The sequence below is a fragment of the Haliotis asinina genome, chromosome 7 (genome assembly GCF_037392515.1).
Source record: "Haliotis asinina isolate JCU_RB_2024 chromosome 7, JCU_Hal_asi_v2, whole genome shotgun sequence".
Lineage (NCBI taxonomy): Eukaryota > Metazoa > Mollusca > Gastropoda > Lepetellida > Haliotidae > Haliotis > Haliotis asinina.
This window is the reverse complement of record NC_090286.1, coordinates 51,819,406-51,839,068: the sequence shown is the minus strand read 5'-3', so window position 1 is coordinate 51,839,068 and position 19,663 is coordinate 51,819,406. Positions and strand designations below refer to the sequence as shown.

The following is a 19,663-nucleotide window of genomic DNA, read 5'->3' as shown; positions in this document are numbered from 1 at the left end:
AATGTCAGTGTGAATATGGTCAATTTCTATGGTTACTTGACCATTAATCCTTGAGAAACATAATCTAACAAGGAAACATATACTTCATAGAGAAGAAAGAACAAGAATGCATCAACATGGTCAAGGCTCAATGGACTGGCATATCACAAATATCCCCAACAAAACAGAAATCACACTCAGGGTGTTGCGATGTTAATTAGAAATACAAGACCATTTACACAAGGAAAACATTTTATCCATACAAAGTTACAGCAAATGTCGATGAAAATCTCCATTTCGGTTAAGAAAATTACCAGCACTGTTACCATGTTTATCTCTGAACACACTAGTTAGTGTATTGATATATAAGCATGACCGGAGTAGAGTTCACCTACAAAAATACTTCATACACAAGTCAGAGATTCTTTGCTAACATTGCACAAGACACTTGTCATATCTACAGGTTTTTATGGCAATGCTGTCAGAAGAACCATTTCAAACAATCGTCCTTGAACTATATAAGTCAGTGGTGTATCTTCTCAATGAACACTGATGTGACGTGACAGTAAACATGTTGACAACGATGTAACCATGGCAGCCAATCGACACGCTTCAGTGTCACACGTGTGGCAAGAGGAAGACAGCAATCTGTTACAGTGTTAAACTGATGTCTGTTTCATCCATCATTGGTTTCCACATCAATTAGCATATCAAGTTCTACACCTTGAAGTGAGCTGGTCTGTTGCCACGGTAACTTGATGAGACTGCTGCCATGGTAACTCAGTCAGATTCAGATCGTACTGTAAATGAGGATGAGAAACTTTCACAGGATGCTGTCAAAGAGGAAGGAAACACCAGAGATTACTTTATGTTTTCATACGAAAAAGACTTTTGCGGATCAAAGTCAATATCTTTACATAAAACGTAAGTGGGAAAAAAGTTGTAACTAAGAACCTATTACAATCTGAATCTCAAAGTTAACAAATATGTTGAATATAGTCATATACCTCCCCTTTGACCAGCCAATGATATTGCAACAAATGATGGGATGATATGGATTATATTTCATCACACAGGCAACCCTCAATACAACTCTACAATAAGTCTAACAAGCCTGACCCTGTAATCGGCTAAAGCCTATATTTTTTGCACTCCAGGTAACAAGATATGGGTCTTGGGTACGTAATTTATCAATTTAACATTTCTCTCCATAATCCATAACACAGGCCAACTCATTCTGAACTGTTCTCAAATTTGTAGTTTACACAAGCTAAACATTAAAATGAGGGGAAAGACATTTGGGTAGAAAGTCAAACAAATGGTTCAGTCTAGTTTCATGTCCTGAGCATTTTAAAGTTAGGTTGTTTCAAAGGCATTTAGAAGTTGGAGGAATCAAACTAAAAGTGCTTTATGGTTCAACTTCTTTATTATACAAGGTCACAACGTTTCGAGACAGATTCTAGTCACTTCACCTGAAGAAGAGGCTAGAATCTGTCTCGAAACGTTGTGACCTTGTATAATAAAGAAGTTGAACCATAAAGCACTTTTAGTTTTATTTTAAAGTTGTATTCAATTTCAGAAAGCATTTCCCTCTAAACTCACTGGAAGATTCTATGAACATCACAATCATGATTCAAATTACAATGAAATTTATGATTTTAGATAAATACACTACGACTGCATCTTAATTTCAGAATATGCTGCCGGTTCCGGTTTAATGTTGATCATGTTGTCCCATACTAGGAGCAAGGAGCTTCATAAGACATGTGATGTATGCTCACTTCAATGGATATAGGGTTTGCCAAAGTATTAGATACATGGGCATGATACAAGTGCAGCATCAAGAGGCTATGTATCGACGTAACCAGGTGTTTGTATGAAGACATTAACATGATCGAATGGAATGAAAAATGAATGACACTCATAACACATTCTCATGTGTTTAAGTTATACCAGTAACAGATTAAATTTTCTGGACAGAAATTAGGAAGTAGTTGCCATACTGACATATGTGAGTTTCTCGGTCCTCAAGTTCCTGTGCAACCCTCCTGCAACGACTTCTTAAAAGTTCATTTAAAAAAGAAACTACATCTTTTTCAAATTTGGGGAGGCCAAATATGTAGACAAACATATATTCTATTATTGCTGAGTATCCTCTCCATTATCCAGTGTTTACATGGAGTCCTGAGATGGTCACTTTAATGTATAGATATTTTATTTAAAGTATATGGAGGGAAATCATATGTTGTAAGTCAGACCTACCATGAAATATCAGTAGTCTGCCTCAATGTTTTGATTGACATAATCGTGATGCTATTTTAGTAATTACGGAGTTTGCAGCACCATATCGATGATAAATATCCATTAAGGGGGTCTGTACTGAGGGATGCAATACTACAACTGTATAACTGTATATAACTAATAGAAAGTGTGAATTTTGATTCATCTTCTTCACAAAAATACACCTCAATTTAGTAATTATTAAAATACACATATTTGAAATAAATCATGTCAAATGTTACAATTCTGGCAAATATGTCAGTAATTCAGTGAGTAAGGTACAAACCCTCTGTTTCTGGGTCCTGTACACTGCTGTCAGACTCTTCACGCCTCAGGTTGGTGGGGGCCCCTCCCTCAGCTTGGTGTGGGGCGGTTGGCTTTCTGGTAAAAGCACAGCAGGTTAATCAGGCAGTGTTGTTTAGAAGAGTATTTCTATTACATCATTAAACAGTGGAAGGACAGCAGAAAGTGATAAAGGTCAATCACACCGAAGAAATGAACTAACGCAGATATCGCAAGAATTCTAATCCATGCAACGGCACAATCCTGCCATGCACTGGGAGCACCTCTGAAGGCTAATAGCACCTTAGATGACTGTGACACTTGACTGTAGTTTGAGTTTGAACTTGTTTTCAGAGATACTCTCAAAGTGAGGCGGTGGCTTAGCCTAGTGGTTAAAGCATTTGCTCATCACACCCAAGTCCAGGGATCGACTCTTCATATGGGTACAATGTGTTAAGCCCATTTCTGGTGTCTCCCACCATGATACTGCTGGAATATTGCTAAAAGCGGTGTGACTTCATACTTACTCACACACACAAAAAAAGATTTGCCCACTTGTGGTTGATAGATTGACTTCAAAAAGCTTCAGGTTGTGATCAAGTTCATCGGAAAATAATCCTCCACTATTCAAATAGTTGCCAAACTATGAAATTCCTGAAAATTAGCTTTAAAAGTTTGCAGCATCCTGTGCTGAATTGTAAAAAGATTGATTGCAGAAATGTTTTGGCAAATGAATATGGCAGACGCTACTTTGGGATAATATCACAATGATGAGGAAATGACACCTTATATCTCACAAAATTAACGAGATAATGTCAAGTTTACATAAAAATTATAAAACAGTATCACAAGTTGAAAAAGGTCCTATTTTCTTTTTAAGGAAACAGAAAATTACTTCTGCTGGTCTACAACTAAAACATCTTGCTAAGGACAAGCAAACTTCCACTGATTGTGGTCTTCATTAATTTCACTTAAGGGCTATATTTCTAAACCAGTTAACAATCCTTCAATTTTGCTAAAACTAAAACTGAATTCAACTGACTCTAAAAGTAAACATAGGAGACAGTCACAAAGTTACCAATACACAAGTAACAACAGTAGTTCGAACTCAGACAGATTTCGTAATTGAAGATTTCTGTGATACATAAAACAATGAGACAAAAGAAAATCCAATCATAGTTTTCTATATTACTTTTGTCGTTTCAAAGGCGAATCTTGTGCATCTGTAGAATCGGCCTTTCTCTTCTCGCTAACTCGGTCATCACCACGTGACCTCTCCTTCTCCTCCCACATCTTCAGCCGTTGGACTCTCCAATCAATAGCTCGCAAAATATTTTCACTGTCTTTGGGGGCAGCCTGAATAAAGTAACGAAATCATGAAAGTTGCAATATGACACATGTGGTTATTCATTTGCTTCTTGGCAACTGACAACCAAATGGAATTGATTGCCTTACGACTTGGCTGACTGGTCACCATATCCAACCTGTGCATAATGATGTCTGGACCACACAATCCAGTGATGTGATACACATCATCAGGGTGAAATGGCTTAATTAAAGAAGTGAGATTGAATCTGAGGTCTAAACTAACCCAAAAACCTGGGAAAAGTGTCAACTGACACATTACTTTACATTTTACATTTGCAACTCATAAAAATGCACCATAAAACATGGCTTCCCACAGAGGTGAGTTCTGCTTGACAAGTACTACGAGGGGATGTCAATAAGTTTTGAGCCTTGCATAGAAAAACAAAATATTGGTATGAACCACATTTATTTTCAACATAGTCCCCTTGTGAGTCAAGACACTTGTTCCATCTTTTCTGCCAGGCGCTGATGCCATCTCTGTAGAAAGCGCCATTTTGGTCCTCAAACCAAGCCTCAGTAGCAGCAATAAGCTCATTATCATCCTGAAATCTACGACCACGCAAGTGTTTCTTGAGATTTGGGAACAGATGGCAATCACTTGGTGCCAGGTCTGGAGAGTATACCACGTCTGATCTTGCCCCGCTGCTTCTCCTTGATTGACTGTCACACTTGCCTCAACAAGTTAGCGTAATATTCCACATTCATTGTTCTTCCTTTTGGTAAGTAATCTATGTGGATGACGCCTTTGCTATTACAGAAGACTGTTGCCATTACCTTCTGCACTGATCTGGAGGCTTTGAACTTTTTGGTCCTGGGAGAAGTGACATGTTTCCATTCCATGGATTCTTGTTTGCTCTCAGGATCATAGTGGTGGATCCAGGTTTCATCACAGGTTACTAGCCTTAAGTGAAAATCTTCTGGATTCTTGTTGTATCTGGTTAGCATGGAGTTGCTTATGGTGACCCTTGTTTGCTTCATTTCATCTGTAAGCATTCTTGGCAGCCATCTTGCGCACACCTTAGACATGACAACATGTTCATGAAGAATTGTCTTGATGGATCCGTGTGAAATGCCTGTGGTCTCCTCTAACTCATGGAGTGTGATTCGACGATTTTCCAGCACAAGTCTATGCACTCTGTCAATGTTTTCCTCACTAGTGCTTGTTGTTGGGCAACCTGGACAGGGGTCATCTTCAAGACTCTCTCTACCATGCTTAAATTCATTGATCCATCGTTTGATGGTAGCAGATGAAGGGGAAGACTTCCCATAAACTGCTGAAAGCCTTTCTTCAATGCTCTTTGCCGAGTTTCCTTCAAGAACTAAAAACTTAATTACTGCTCTACACTCAATTTTATTCATTTTCACTGCCGTGATGGGGGTATCTTTCTGTCAATGTGAGCTGTTCAATAACTTCTGAGAGTAGGATACCAAAACTTATATATCACATCAGCTACACCCCAAGGTTCAATGTCGTACCATAGGCTGTGACACCTGGGTATGAAAAACGCTCAAGGCTCAAAACTTATTGACATCCCCTCGTAGATGAGCCAGTACAGTGAACGTGTTTGTGACAAGCAGGCAGAGGAAGTAATCTGGATGAATACACTTGGTTGCTACAGGTAGATTGGCAATTAAGTATGTGCAACATGCTGACCATGACGTGAAATCAATACCGCTACTGTTTAAGATGTATCTCATAGAGAGATTCAGTTCAGCAAAACATCATCACGACATGACACAAACAAGGAAATTGAACTTTTCAATATTTAGACGACAACCTGTTTCCCTTGTTTCAAATGGAATGTTCTTGAGGGCGTTCCCATATATGCAAATTGGGGTCATTTGTTAGGTCATGACTCATCTAATATTTGTCAAGCAGTAATAGCGACTCAAGATCATTTTCCCATCAGTAGTATACATTCAGAGCAATAGCTCAGTCAGTGACACTTTAATAATCAGATAGATGAGAGAATCAGATGTAATGTTTTTCAGCATTTTCTAAAAACATCGGGTCATGATTTCCCAAATCATTGGGAGTGGCCCTTGAAGATGAAGATTTGAATTAATCTTCAGTAACCCATGTTCGGAAGAGGCAATTGACAGGATCGGGTGGTCAGGCCTGCTGACATGGTTGACACATAACATGAGTTCCCAACTGTCTGGTCAAGACTCGATTATTTACAGACCACCACCATTTAGCGGCACAACTGCTGAGTGTGGCGTAAAACAAAACACACTCACTCACTCTATTTGTGTGCCAATGAAAAGCAACTTGTGGTTCCCTTGAGCTGCAATTTTCACAAATCAGTGTAAACGGCATAAGGTCACAGCCTTGATGATGCACTGGACAATGTTTTATGCCAAAGTCGGCAACATTCCAGCCATATCAGTTCCACCTAGAAGACCAGTGTTTCGTAAAGGTCAACCCCATCCTTATCAGAAGATGAACTACAACAAGCACGGTTGACATGATTCACTCATTCCCTGGTAACACACCAGTTGATATCTTCTTAAGAAAGAACAGTACTACTCACAGTGACCAAAAAGACTTTCACCCCATCGTCTCCGTCTGTTGCTGTGATACGTAAACTCTTGGAACTAGCTCTCTCCACCATCATGCCTGACCAGATTTTGGTGTTGAGTATGAGTCGCAAACTACCTTGTGTGCGCATTACTGAAACATGAAACAAACACTATCAATATTTGCAAAAGTGGCCACCTTTCAAGCAGCTGGACTCACAATGTGCAAAGATAAAACTAATAGAATGTGAAAGCAATAAACATGTAACAAGAAGACAGTCTTGTTGATCAATATCCCCCCACATTACCTACAATTTCAGTCTAAGTCACATTTGTTGTCATGGAAACGTAAAAATATTTTATGAAGAATACCCAAACTACCAAAAGGCACTAATACACCACCAGATGTATCTCTGCACCAAGTTTGGTGAAGAAATATTGAATGGTTTTAAAGTTCTGCTCCGGAAAAGATAAATGTGCATGCACGGACAGACAGGGTGCATTTTAATACCCTGGCAAAGTGCATTGCGGGGGGCAATAACAAATCAGGTACTCACTTAAACGAGAATGAAACTGCTCCGCAGGATTCGATGGAGACATATCATTAAGTTTTAATACTCCTCGGCCTCTTTCATTCCAATTCTGTTTTTCACCATCAAATAAAAACAATTTACAATTTGCCTGGAAAGAAAGAAAAGCAAATGTTGACAAATGAGTACATTTGATCAGGCATAAGGGAAGACATATAACTAACTATGCATTGTGACACTGGGAAATGATATAAGTCTAAACAGTCGACTTGTGGAGAATTAACACATTTAATTGTTTGGTTTTGTAATTTGAAGGATGACAAACATAGAACCTATTTTATAGACAAAAGTCTGGATCATTACCTTTTGGGTTCTACACCACATAATGAACCACCTCATGGATATCAGTCACTTTGGTCAATCCTTAGCATAGCATTCATTCTAAACTAGGGCCTAGATTTTCGAGGCTCTCTTAGCGCTAAGATAGTCGTAAGTTAATGTTAATGTGTGGCACTTACGACTATCTTAGCGCTAAGAGAGTTTCGAAAATCTAAGCCCTGAATATGAGTGGTCCAAAGACTCTTTTTTGTTAACAGTAACTATGGTTATGCATATCATTAATTTCCTGTTGTTAGTCTTATTCCATATGCTAATCTGTTATCGGTACTCAAGGGAACCCTGCAAATATTTTTAAATTCCAACTCACAATGTTCTGAACCTTAACTTAAAACACTGTTAAGAGCTGTTGAATTTCAGCCTAAACACACTGCACCATTAAACGTGCAAGAAACATCTGGCCTTCAGTATGAACAAAACAGGTAACAATCTGTTCTGTAGCTCACCTGCAGTACATTAGATTCATCCTCCTCCCCAGTAACTATCTCCACTTCTTTAAGATCTGGTTTAACTCCATGCTTGGCCTGGTACTCTCGTGCTGATTCCTCCAGTGTCTGGCCTCCAGAATCTGGAAAGGGCATCATTTTCACACATGTAATCATGTCCAAGCATTTTGTTCATCTATCCATTGATAGTATGCATGTAATCTATCATCAAGACAAAAATCCACAGTGGTAGAACTTTAGGGTTCTTGTTCGACAAACCGATCTTAATCCAGTTACATGGAACTCTAATCCTGCAGTATACACTTGAAGCAGACATGCAGGTAAACAGTAGAGATGTGGAATTGAGTTAAATATTTACTATCCCCTATTTACTCAATGAGTGCATTCAAGGCAGCTGGTACGATGTCCATGAACTTTAGCATTTTTGCTAGTGCTATCCCACTAATATACCATGCCACGTCAACCTATCCAGCCACCTTCTGCAAATGCTCTATGTCAAACGTAGTGATAAACCTGTAACAGTTGTTACAACAGTATACATGATTTAAAGCCAAATAAACTGTTCTAAGCATTAATCAAGTGATCCAACAACTGCTATCAGGTGATAACCTTGTGCAAAAACTATGTGAGAAGTGGTCACCACCTTCCTCCAAACCATTGATGTTTAGAACAATCATCATTAGATTGTCACTAATCAGTGCCTTGAAATGAACAACCATGATCAGATTGCCACTATTCAGTGCCCTGAAATGAACTTCAGTTGCCATAGTATGACCATATATGTATATATACTTTGGTATCAGCACTTTGTCTTGTAATAAGTCATAATTGTTACTTGACAATTACAGGTCTATATATTTAGTTTCATGATCAATGCAGAAGGTCAGCTTGCCTCATGTCTTACTCAGTGATTGGTTGATCAAACTATTCGTTGCATAATAAAACATCAAAATGACTCATCTACGAGTATAATTATCTTACTTAGACACATGTATCCAAAAACAGCAATTAAAATAATATTAAGTTCATATTAATATTTATTTATATTAAAAAGCTGTATCGTACTTCTAGTTTGACTCACTCACTACTTCTGAGCAATGCATTCCAAAAATACTGAGATAGTAAATAGGTGATATTTTAACTGAATTAATGGTATATTGCAATGACCACCTTTCCTGATTTATTTACAATTGCTCTTGATACAGAAGTAATTCAATATTTTGAAATAGAATCAGACCCCTGAAGAGGAAGTAACTGAAAACATGCTAGTAGGGTGTCTTAATTATCTCCCTTTGATCTAATGAAGCCTGTAGTGTTCAACTTCAAACATTTTCAGAAGACTTCAGTTTCTTCTACAATGATTATGGACATCAAAGCTGACAAGTCTTTGATACACTTGGACCAACAAATTCTACTATTTCAAAGCAGAAATTGTCCAGGAAAATTGTTAAGAATATCAAGACTGCATGAGGGATTTATATGATTCAAGGGTAGATTCATGAAGAAGTCGTGGACTTTCTTACCTGAGGGACATGACTCTGCCTCCTTCCCGTTTGTCTCGGTGTCAGGAGGGGGCGAACCTGCATCTGAATGGACTACTCTGTCTGCTAAATTCTGACCGAACACAAATCCTGATGCTGACTCACTGGCAGCTTGAGATGAAGACACTCCCTGAATTGAAAAATAAATGTTTTTGCTACATAAAAAACACAAAAAATACCCCTTATAAAACCCACAACAAATGTTTGGTAGAATTTCAGTGCATCCTTCAACATCATTGTTATTGTTGGCTGTATCACAATTAGACACCAATCGTTATTTGCAGCTGTCACTCTGAAAGGTGTCATTTTTGTAGGAACAGCTACCAACTAGAGATTCCTGCTCAATATTTCCATTTGACATACTGACAGATCTTTGCATCCAAAAATATTCTCATGTCTCTCTTCTTTCAAACTATTTGCTAACCAGCGAGACAGACCACCTGATCTTGTTAGTAGGTTTCTACGAAAGCACCGGTGGCTGAAGACTAATTTGTAACCTGCATCTTCATGTGTATTGTGGTAAGAGAAAACTAACTCAATGGGATAAGGTTGTCAGACATGGATGATGCAAGTAATTTTAACTAATCTGTTTAGATCGATGCTTATTACCTCAATCATCAGATTCTATCTATAGATACCATCGTCAGGATATTGCTGAGATATTGCTGACTGTGGTGGAAGAACAGCAAATACACCATAACTCAGCTTCCAAAGATGACATATCCCCACTGGCCCACACATATTTGAAAGGACAAACCATCTGACAGTTACTTGATGATTTTTAGGACTAAATTTGAATCATTTCCATGAAAATCATGAAAAATATAAAAGCTATATATCTGTAAACAGCAAAAGGCACCACTTCAACATCTGTCTCATATATCTGCCAAGATCTGTTGAAAGATATTAAATAGTTTTCGAATTGAAGCCAATCTCTCCCTTATGAGACTGCGTCTGAATCGTTTCCATGGAAACAATTAAAATGCTGCGGAAACAAAAGTCAACCATCCCCTTTTGAGACTGTCCGAATTGTTTCCATTGAAACCAAGCAAAATAAAAACAACAAAAATCTGCAAATAGCAAATGGCACCACTTTAGCTTATGTTTGACATATCTACCAAGTTCTGTTAAAACATATCGAACGTTTTTTCAGTTGTGCTCTGGAACGAAGGTCACCCCTCCCTTTGAAGTTAAAATCATTTCCATAGAAACCAAGAAAAAGAAAAATAACAAAAATCTGGAAATAGGAAAAGACAACAGGTTAGGTACTTTTTGATATATCTGCCAATTGTTGGTGAAAAATACTGAATAGTTTTGCAATTAGGTGCTGAAAACAAAATGATTACAGACAGCTAACGGACGGACAGACAGATGAGATGTCAACTATATCCCCTGCTTTACATGCTGGAGAATAAAAAAGTCTCCTGAAGTTAACAAGGTAAGTAAGGTATTGAAACTTTTTTCAAATCGTAGTTAAGCAGGTTAAAAATCATTCCTAGATAATTTCCCATGATCGCTATAGTCATATCATGGTTTTGAGTCACAATCATTCAGTATGTATGCTCAGGGATTTTATCTCCATGATTGTACTCACTGTGACACGTTCTGTTAAATTTTGTCCAAATATGAACTCCCCTCCTTCAGCTCCAGCCGCTGATTTTGATGTGGAATCTGCCACACTGTAACACAATAAACAGGGATGTATTATGTCATGTACATTTTGTGTCATTACTCATGCATTAAAAGTGAATATTCGCAGAACATAACTCCAGATTCAAAGACAGGAGAACAATTAGTATTTTGTCAAGTCATCATGGGCATGCGACGGGGCATACTACTGATCAAGAAGTTTTGAGAAAATAATAAACCGTAAAACCCTGTAAATAGCAAAAGGCACTACTATAGGTTCTGACTGATATATCTACCAAGTTTTGCAGAAAAATATTATACGGTTTTTGAGTTATGCTCCGAAAACAAAGCCCTCCCCCCTCCTCTCATTAGACTAAGGCCAAAATGTTTCCATGGAAAACAAAAAAATAAATAAATAAAAATGCCAAAAATCTGTCAATAGCAAAAGGTACAACCTTAGGTTCAGTCTATTATATCTACTAATTTTGGACTAAAAATATTTAACATTTTTGAGTAATGCTCCAGAAACAAAAAATGATTACAGATGGAAGGACAGATGGACAGACAGATGAGGTGTCGCCTATATCCCCTTTCATTACATGCCAGGGGCATGATGTCATATTTTGGGTCTGAAACTAGGTCAGTGAATGCTCTGAACGACGTTTTGGGCCGTTGTCCTGCTGGAAAATCCAAAAATTTCAACATAACAAGTGAGCAGACGGAAGTAAATGTCCCTCGAGAATATCTTTTTACCGCTCACTGTTCAGTAAACCATAACACAGATGTGCTACCCCACACATTTAATTTCAGACTGCACTTTGAGCGCAGACACAGGGGTTTTATTTGGTCCAGAATTTCAGTGTATTAGGAAATAACCACACATAACTTTCATTTAAGAAAATCACATTGTCCCAGCTAAGATTTCTATGCTGTAAGCACCAGTTGTTAAGGTGATGGAATTCCATGACTTTTCTGCCAACCCACTGTATGCAGCTCAGTTCTAATTCTCTCTAAACAGACAGCCACAGTTCCTCTATCAATCATATCCAGCCTGCAGTTTTCTAAACACTGTTTGTTTTCAGAAACAAGAATACCAAGCTGCCTCCTCTCACAGACTGTCAATTTTCTGGGCCTACCTGCGCCTCCCCAGTGCTCAATGCCATATCCATTTGCCATTTTCAAAACAAGATAAACAGTGGAAGAAGGGATGCCTGTTCTACTTGAAATCACTCTAGCTGATCTGATGTCCTTATTATAGCACTCTAAAATCAACTTCCTGAGGATCACTGAAAATGTCATGTTCTAGGATGTAAACGAAGGGGGTTAACTCTTCGCTAACTAATGAAAAAGGATTAATAGAGTTGTCTCTCTTGAATGAAACCAAACACTTGACAGCTGGTCAAGGCTGTTTATACTAGAAATCCAATCGATCATATTCCAAAAATCCTCACATTTCTGGTCATACTATAACATGCATACAAGTAATGATCCTTATTACCACTCTCTAAAACCTAACAAAAAGGCTTTGATGTTTAATGGCATAAGAAAACCTAAAAAGTGGTAACCTGTTTTCTGGTGCCACGGCAGCAGCAGCAGAGAAGAGGCCATTGTCGGTGATCTGTTTGGCTGCCTGGGGTTTGTCTGGGCTCTTGACTGGGAGGGACGTGGAAGACACCTCCTTGTCCTCACATGCCTCGTCTTCATTCTCCTCCCTGTGACCCTCTACACAAACATACAGTAGAACTTGCATACAAGGTCATATAGACTAGGGACACATCTTGTCACAAAACACGCTATGCATTGTACAAGTTACATACAATGGACACACAGTGGAAGCCCTCTAAACTGTCATTTACTGGGACTGGCAAAAAAATGCCAGTATAGAGGGTGTGCCAATTTAGGGAACCCTCTCTTCCAACCTGACAATGATCTTCAGTGTGTCATAAAATATGACTGACCAACATGTAGATAGTCATCATCTCCTTTTTCAATAAGGCGAGGAATTGCAAAAAAATCAATAAGGCGAGGAATTGCAAAAAAATCTCTCATCAGCTGAATTTTCTGTTTCCAATCTAGCCTGCTGGTCTAGTCATCTGGACAAATAGACAATAGGTTTATAAGATAAGTGTCTCATATCACTCACCAATTTGCCTTATCCTTTTCCATACTCCTTGTAAAATGTCAATAGGAGACAGCTTTGAGTATACTAAAACTGCACTGCTCATTGTGAGTGAGTTCAGTTTTGTGCCGAACTAAGTAATATTCTAGCTAAAGGAGGGCATTCTGTATGTAACAGTCTGAACCAACAACCCAGTGATCAACAGCATGAGCATCAATCTATACAACTGGGATACAATGACATGTGTCAACCAAGTCAGTGAGTATGACCACTAGAGTCATCTCTTGCAATAAGCATGGGTTACTGAAGATCAACTGTCACCCTGATCTTCACTGATCTTTGTTCATAGTAATCATGCTTCAATCTTGAAATAACTGTTTACATCTTCATACAACGACAAACACAAAAAGGCCCCAGTAATTTATTCACATTATTCAAATTACGTATTCCAGTTGTCACAATGTCGTCCTGAGACGATCAGCACTCGCAATTCAGATTCCATTCAAAGGCTTGTCTGCTATTCACATGTTGTACAGACTACAGGGCCAAAATTTTACTGACTAATGACAAACCCATTAGGAACATTTTATTATGATGACAGTCCTTGTTATAAGGCTGTTTTTCTGGCACTAACATTTCCAGTTCACCAAGCTTACTGCTGGGTTGAATACCAGTCACTTGCCTACTCATCTCACAGTAACAATGTTTCTAGCATCTAGAGCTTGGTAAACTCACCCTTATTGTCTTGGGACTGGCGAGGATCAGGCAGGGTAGCAGGCTTGAGTATTGATGACTGAACAGCTGGCTGTGGTGAGGTTCGTCCTGGAAAAGGTGATGAAAAACATATTCCTAATTCTCTCAGACAGCCTGAGGAGCAATGGGGGAGAGTAGAGGTTAGTAGCCACATCGAATATTAAAGTTTGATTCCCCACTAAAGTGCAATGTCTGAAGCTCTTTCTATGTGTCATGCTATTACTGGAAAATTCTTGAATCTGTGTAAAACCTAACTCACCCTCTCACACTGCTGAAAACAGCAAACCTCTTGAACACTGTTATGAAATTTCACTTCAGTATTAAGACTAAGAATTACATAATTTCAAGTACTGTTTAATACCAAACAAGGGACACTGCCACAAGTTACTGCTGCATCTGTGATTTGCCTAACATGGTCATTGGCTAACTCCCTCTGCAAGCAGTCTGTGTTCTGTTTATTTTGTTGACAGATTCTTTCACACAAATGCATAAAATCGGTGATTTACAATGTGATTAGGTTGTCTGACAAAACATCCACTTGGAAAGTTTGAGATCGACTGGATCATTGGATGAAGAGTCACTTACAAAAAATACAGGTCCTAGTGCATTCCAAGCCAAACTATTAATGGCTATTGGTTTTATGCAAACCAAAGAATTGTAAAAGAATATTAATACTTCTAAATCAAATGAAAGAATTGAACTGCTTGACCCTGACCTTTACTCTTTAGTGTTTCCACCTGGTTCGTCAGGGCTGAAGGTCGCAGCTGGAACTTGCGATTTTCTCCTGGAACTGCAAAAATCATCTCCTGTCATCATGTTATTCCTATGTATCCCACAGTAGTGGCTATATTTTACATCATTACACACTTCTGACATTGATATGGGTTCCACTGTAAGACGTAAGATCCTCCAACAATGGCAAGTGTCATATATTGTTCCATAGCAACGTTTCTGTTCTTGGATACTGACTGGATATAACCAGTTACTGGACCAGCAAATTTTAGGATTGATTGTCCTGATGTGGAAATTTCCAATGAAAATGGTTTGATTTCAGGGAATGTAAAGATAATATTTCACATGAGTCAAACATCTGACATGTACAAATCACCTAAACTGGCTTGTCATAAACAGGTTTGATAAAAAATATTATTCCAAGATCTCTTATGACCAATGATGAGACCGGCAAATTTTGTTACTCTTGATCAGAATTTTCATTTGCTACTGGCAAACTGACACACGCTGTGTAAGACACACGCTGTGTAAAGTTGTGTCCCTTGAGAACACCAGACATTCATCATCCAAGGTTCAAATCCAGGTTTGTCTGCATGTTTCCAGGATTGTCAGCACCACACCCATGCCTACGGATTTCATAAAAGTGGTAAAAGTCACTATCCATTACCCCACAAGCTATCACATGCCACAGGTGAAACAAAGCAATGCAAATCCCCAATCAATCACTGGCTCACACAAGCGAGCTCAAGGCAGACTTTATACTAATACTACATAAACAACATATCCACCTTTATAAAGAAACAACTTCATTATATCAGTCTCATCATGATATCCCAAACAAAGCAATCCATGATGTAGTGCTAAAGAGCCATATTAATACACAGTCATAGACATCAATGAATACATTTATGTCTGATTACCTAACTTGCCTTCAGGGAAAAACTAAATGACTTACCATCTACATCAGAATCATTATCACTTTGAGATGCGGACTTGTCGTGGGGCATGAACGGGTTGTGCATGAATCTACTGGGTGCGATGAGACCTGAAAATGATAAAATGCTCTATATTCCTGTTTCAATGAACACTTTAGCAAGAGGAATATGCAGTGAATCATTGTCAGATTCGGATTTTGCTTCACCAAGACATGAATCAGGTAGTGCTTAGGTCCTAATCACTTCAATTCTTTTATTCAATTTTATTCAATTATTCAGTTCTTTTATTTCCCAAATAATTCTTCTTTTAACAGGTCTGCAACTTATCACAGTACTGAAAAAAATTATCACATATGGGTAGAAACCCCTACATTCTTTCCCACAAAGGTCTCTTTTCTCCATGTCACCTCATCCCAAAAGTAATAATTTCATATTTTAATTTTGTTCACAAAAAAAAGTCAGGCATCAGATTGACTGAGGTAATTGTACCTGAGCTGAGCATTGAAAAGCTAACACATTAAGTCTCCAGCACACCTGTATCATCCAGCATAAGTACAGTAACATGGGCACTGTTTACAAAACAATAACTGTCAATGTTCCATGTTATCACCTTTTACTTGCACATTGGCAACAGTTAATTTATCTGCTTCAGTATTAGATACTGGCCATCAGCTGCTGAGATACAAGAGTAAGTGAATCAACCAGTCTACTGTTAGAACACAGTAACTATTAAAAGGAACCACTCTTTCTCACCACATTTGAGTGAGGACCACATGATTCTAAACAGTAACGGAAGCATATTCAACAGAAGCTGGTAGATCTACGTTTCACGTATAAGCAGAAAACACAGACGCAAAATGGAAAAAATAAAGTAAGACCAGACAAACTCAGTCACTCACTCACTTTAGCTCTTACATGGCCTAGTTCTCTGTCTACATACGAGCACAACAGAATAGAAAGTTTGAGCTTCTTCCATGTTTAAATTATTCTTTGTACTCACAACAATAAATAAGCTATTTCCACATAAATGATGGAAAATCTTCAATGAAACTCACAGGTATATGATGAATTTTCTTTAAAAACATGATAAATTTTCTTTAAAAACTGTGAAGATCATGAAGATCCGGGGTAGAATAGGTCTTCAGCAACCCATGCTTGCCATAAAAGTGACCAAGTTTGTCTTAAGAGGCAACTAACAGGATCGAGCGGTCAGGCTCGCTGACGTCGTTGACATGTCATCAGTTCCCAATTGTGCAGATCAATGCACATGCTGTTAATCACTGGACTGTCTGGTCATGGCTAGATCATTTACAGACTGACGTCATATAGCTGGAATATTGCTGAGTGCGGCGTAAAACTAAACTCACTCACTCACTTTAAATAATGAAGCAATCGACTTTGTAACTTAAGCTTCACATGTTTGTCATAAATCTGAAAAGGTAGAAGAGCATTTACAGGTAGTTCTTAGAATGCTCAAAGACGTTTTTATGCCTAACACCAGGATGATAACTCATGGCAGACTGCATGATAGCTACAGCTTGACAAGTATTAGATGACCCACGATCTGACAAATGACCCTAATTGGCATATATGGGAACAGCCTCCAGAACATTCCATTTGAAACAAAAGAGGTTGTCATCTAAATATTGAAAAGTTACAGTCCTCATGCGAATCATGTTTTAATGGTGTTTTGCTGAACTAAATCGCTCTATGAAACACGTGTTAAACAGTAGTAGTATTGATTTCAGGCCACGGTCAGCATGTATTGCACAAGCTTAATCGCCAATCTACCTGTAGCAAACAAGTGTATTTGTATAGGCTACTTGCCCTGCCTGCTTGTCACAAACACTTTCACTGCACTGGCCCATCTAATACCTGTCAAGCAATAAGTGCCTTTCACAGGGTTATCTTTTTTCATATATAAGTGCTGGTGAAGGAAATACTGAAAAATATTTCCCAATGTCAAAAATACAAATATACACCATGTTACATCAAAATCGCAACATTTAAAATATGAATGTATTGTATGTTGAGCTAGAGTCTGATATTAATTTCTGTAAATGCTAAGAACTTCCACTAGACAATCAAAGCACTTTGAATATTTAATGAATAGTCTAAATCAATAGTTTTGGCATTTGTTTCATAAGCATTAACTGTGGTAGGTAGGCCTCTACCAGGAGCAACAATTAATGCAAAACCACCTCTACAGTCAGAAGCAGCTTGGTAACCATGGCAGACAAGGAAGGGTTAGCAAAGGGAAACAACCAACCTGTACCTTCATGTGGGTGAGGGTGTGCAGACCCAGTAGATACGACATCAGATTTCAGGGTGGCACGTGGAGCAAATGGGTTGGTTGAGAAAGCACCTATACAAACATGAATGGGATGTAACGCATCTGAATCACACATCTGTTGGTTAGAAACAGCAACTTCAGTAAAACTGCTGTCACCAACAGCCCTTTAGGGCTAGTGTTATCAACCACTATTCCACAAATTAGTGCTGTCACCCAAATGGCTATCAACCATTACTCCACACATCTAGTGCTATCAACCATTACTTCACACAGCTAGTGCTGTCAACCATTACTCCACACATCTTGTGCTGTCAACCATTACTCCACACAGCTGTTGGCTATCAACCATTACTCCACACAGCTAGTGCTGTCAACCATTACTCCACACAGCTAGTGCTGTCAACCATTACTCCACAAAGCAAGTACTATCAACCATTACTCCCCACAGCAAGTGCTATCAACCATTACTCCACACATCTAGTGCTGTCAACCACTTCTCCATACAACTGTTGGCTATCAACCATTACTTCACACAACAAGCGGTATCAACCATTACTCCACACAGTAAGTGCTATCAACCATTACTCCACACATCTAGTGCTATCAACCATTACTCCCCACAGCAAGTGCTATCAACCATTACTCCACACAGCTTGTGATGTCAACCATTACTCCACACAGCCAGTGATTATCAACCATTACTCCATAAAGCTAGTGGTGTCAACCATTACCCCATACAGCTGGTGATGCCAACCATTACTCCACACAGCTCGTGCTGTCAATCATTACTACATACAGCCAGTGCTGTCAACCAATACTCCACATAGCTAGTGCTATCACCCATTACTCCAGGCACCTTGTGCTATCACCTATTACTTTAAACAGCTAGTGCTATCTACCACCACTCCACACAGCTTGTGATGTCAACCACCACTCCACACAGCTTGTGATGTCAACCACTACTCCACACAGCTTGTGATGTCAACCACTACTCCACACAGCTTGTGATGGCAACCACTACTCCACACAGCCAGTGTTCATGAATGGTGTTTCATTAGGACACTGGGTCCTGTAAGTTTCAGATGTCTGTCTTACCCACTGAAAATTCATAGGACCCTTAGGATAAACAAACATTTCAAATTTGACATTTCTCATAACTGGGATTGAAATTATTAACAAACATACAATTTACAAACAGCAAACAAGTGTGATCTGTCACATACAACAACATTCAAAGTCAAAGTTGTGAAACATATAGTCAGACACTACTGCCGCCGGAAGGTCGTCAGAGGATCAGGCCCTGTTCGTGAACACTGCACAGCTAGTGCTACCACCCATTGTTCCACACAGCAACTGCTAGCACCAGTTACTCCACACGGCAACAGCTACCACCCAATCACCCACAATCTTGCTTCAAGTATTAATTACAAGAATCACATGTATGTGCTTCTCATTATAAAAAATTGATGACTCAGCACTGCACAAAGCTACAGGCTTTTAATAATCTTGTATATCCAGTAATTGAAAGGGTGATTGATTTGTGTGCCATGACAAAGTAAGTATTGAATTGGAAGGGATGAAATTTCAGAGTGCCCTGGTGAGAAAACTAAAATCACAAAACTAATACTCTATATCCATCAATTCAAACAAGTTTTTGTACTCCATGAAACTATTTCTGGGTACACTCAATCTCACAGCTTAATATTAGCATGGCTATTTTGAATTCCATGACAGAAAATCCCATTTTGGATGATAACATAGCTCATGGATTAGTTTACAGGTCCAGGACAAATGAAATTGAACCATTCTTAAAGTCTTGATAGTGTCCACGAAATCCAGCTCTCAAAGTTTACAGGTTAC

General features: G+C 38.6%; 1 protein-coding gene across 2 annotated transcripts in view; it reads right to left on the bottom strand.

The window, feature by feature from the left end:
• Positions 1-213: 213 nt before the first annotated feature.
• The window catches only part of LOC137291878 (ran-binding protein 3-like), a 31,012-nt gene continuing 11,562 nt past the window's right edge, over positions 214-19,663 (bottom strand). The window contains exons 6-18 of one of the 2 annotated variants that reach the window (XM_067823425.1): positions 17,786-17,875; positions 15,531-15,620; positions 14,559-14,633; positions 13,826-13,912; positions 12,537-12,693; positions 10,937-11,021; positions 9,325-9,472; positions 7,802-7,923; positions 6,987-7,110; positions 6,444-6,583; positions 3,734-3,897; positions 2,546-2,640; positions 214-812 (exon numbers count right to left, since the gene is read on the bottom strand). In XM_067823425.1, the coding sequence (XP_067679526.1) occupies positions 760-812; positions 2,546-2,640; positions 3,734-3,897; positions 6,444-6,583; positions 6,987-7,110; positions 7,802-7,923; positions 9,325-9,472; positions 10,937-11,021; positions 12,537-12,693; positions 13,826-13,912; positions 14,559-14,633; positions 15,531-15,620; positions 17,786-17,875 (1,430 nt within the window). In that variant the 3' untranslated portion in view covers positions 214-759. Of the gene's footprint in view, positions 813-2,545; positions 2,641-3,733; positions 3,898-6,443; positions 6,584-6,986; positions 7,111-7,801; positions 7,924-9,324; positions 9,473-10,936; positions 11,022-12,536; positions 12,694-13,825; positions 13,913-14,558; positions 14,634-15,530; positions 15,621-17,779; positions 17,876-19,663 lie in introns of both variants that reach the window. The other variant, XM_067823424.1, reaches the window with a different exon arrangement.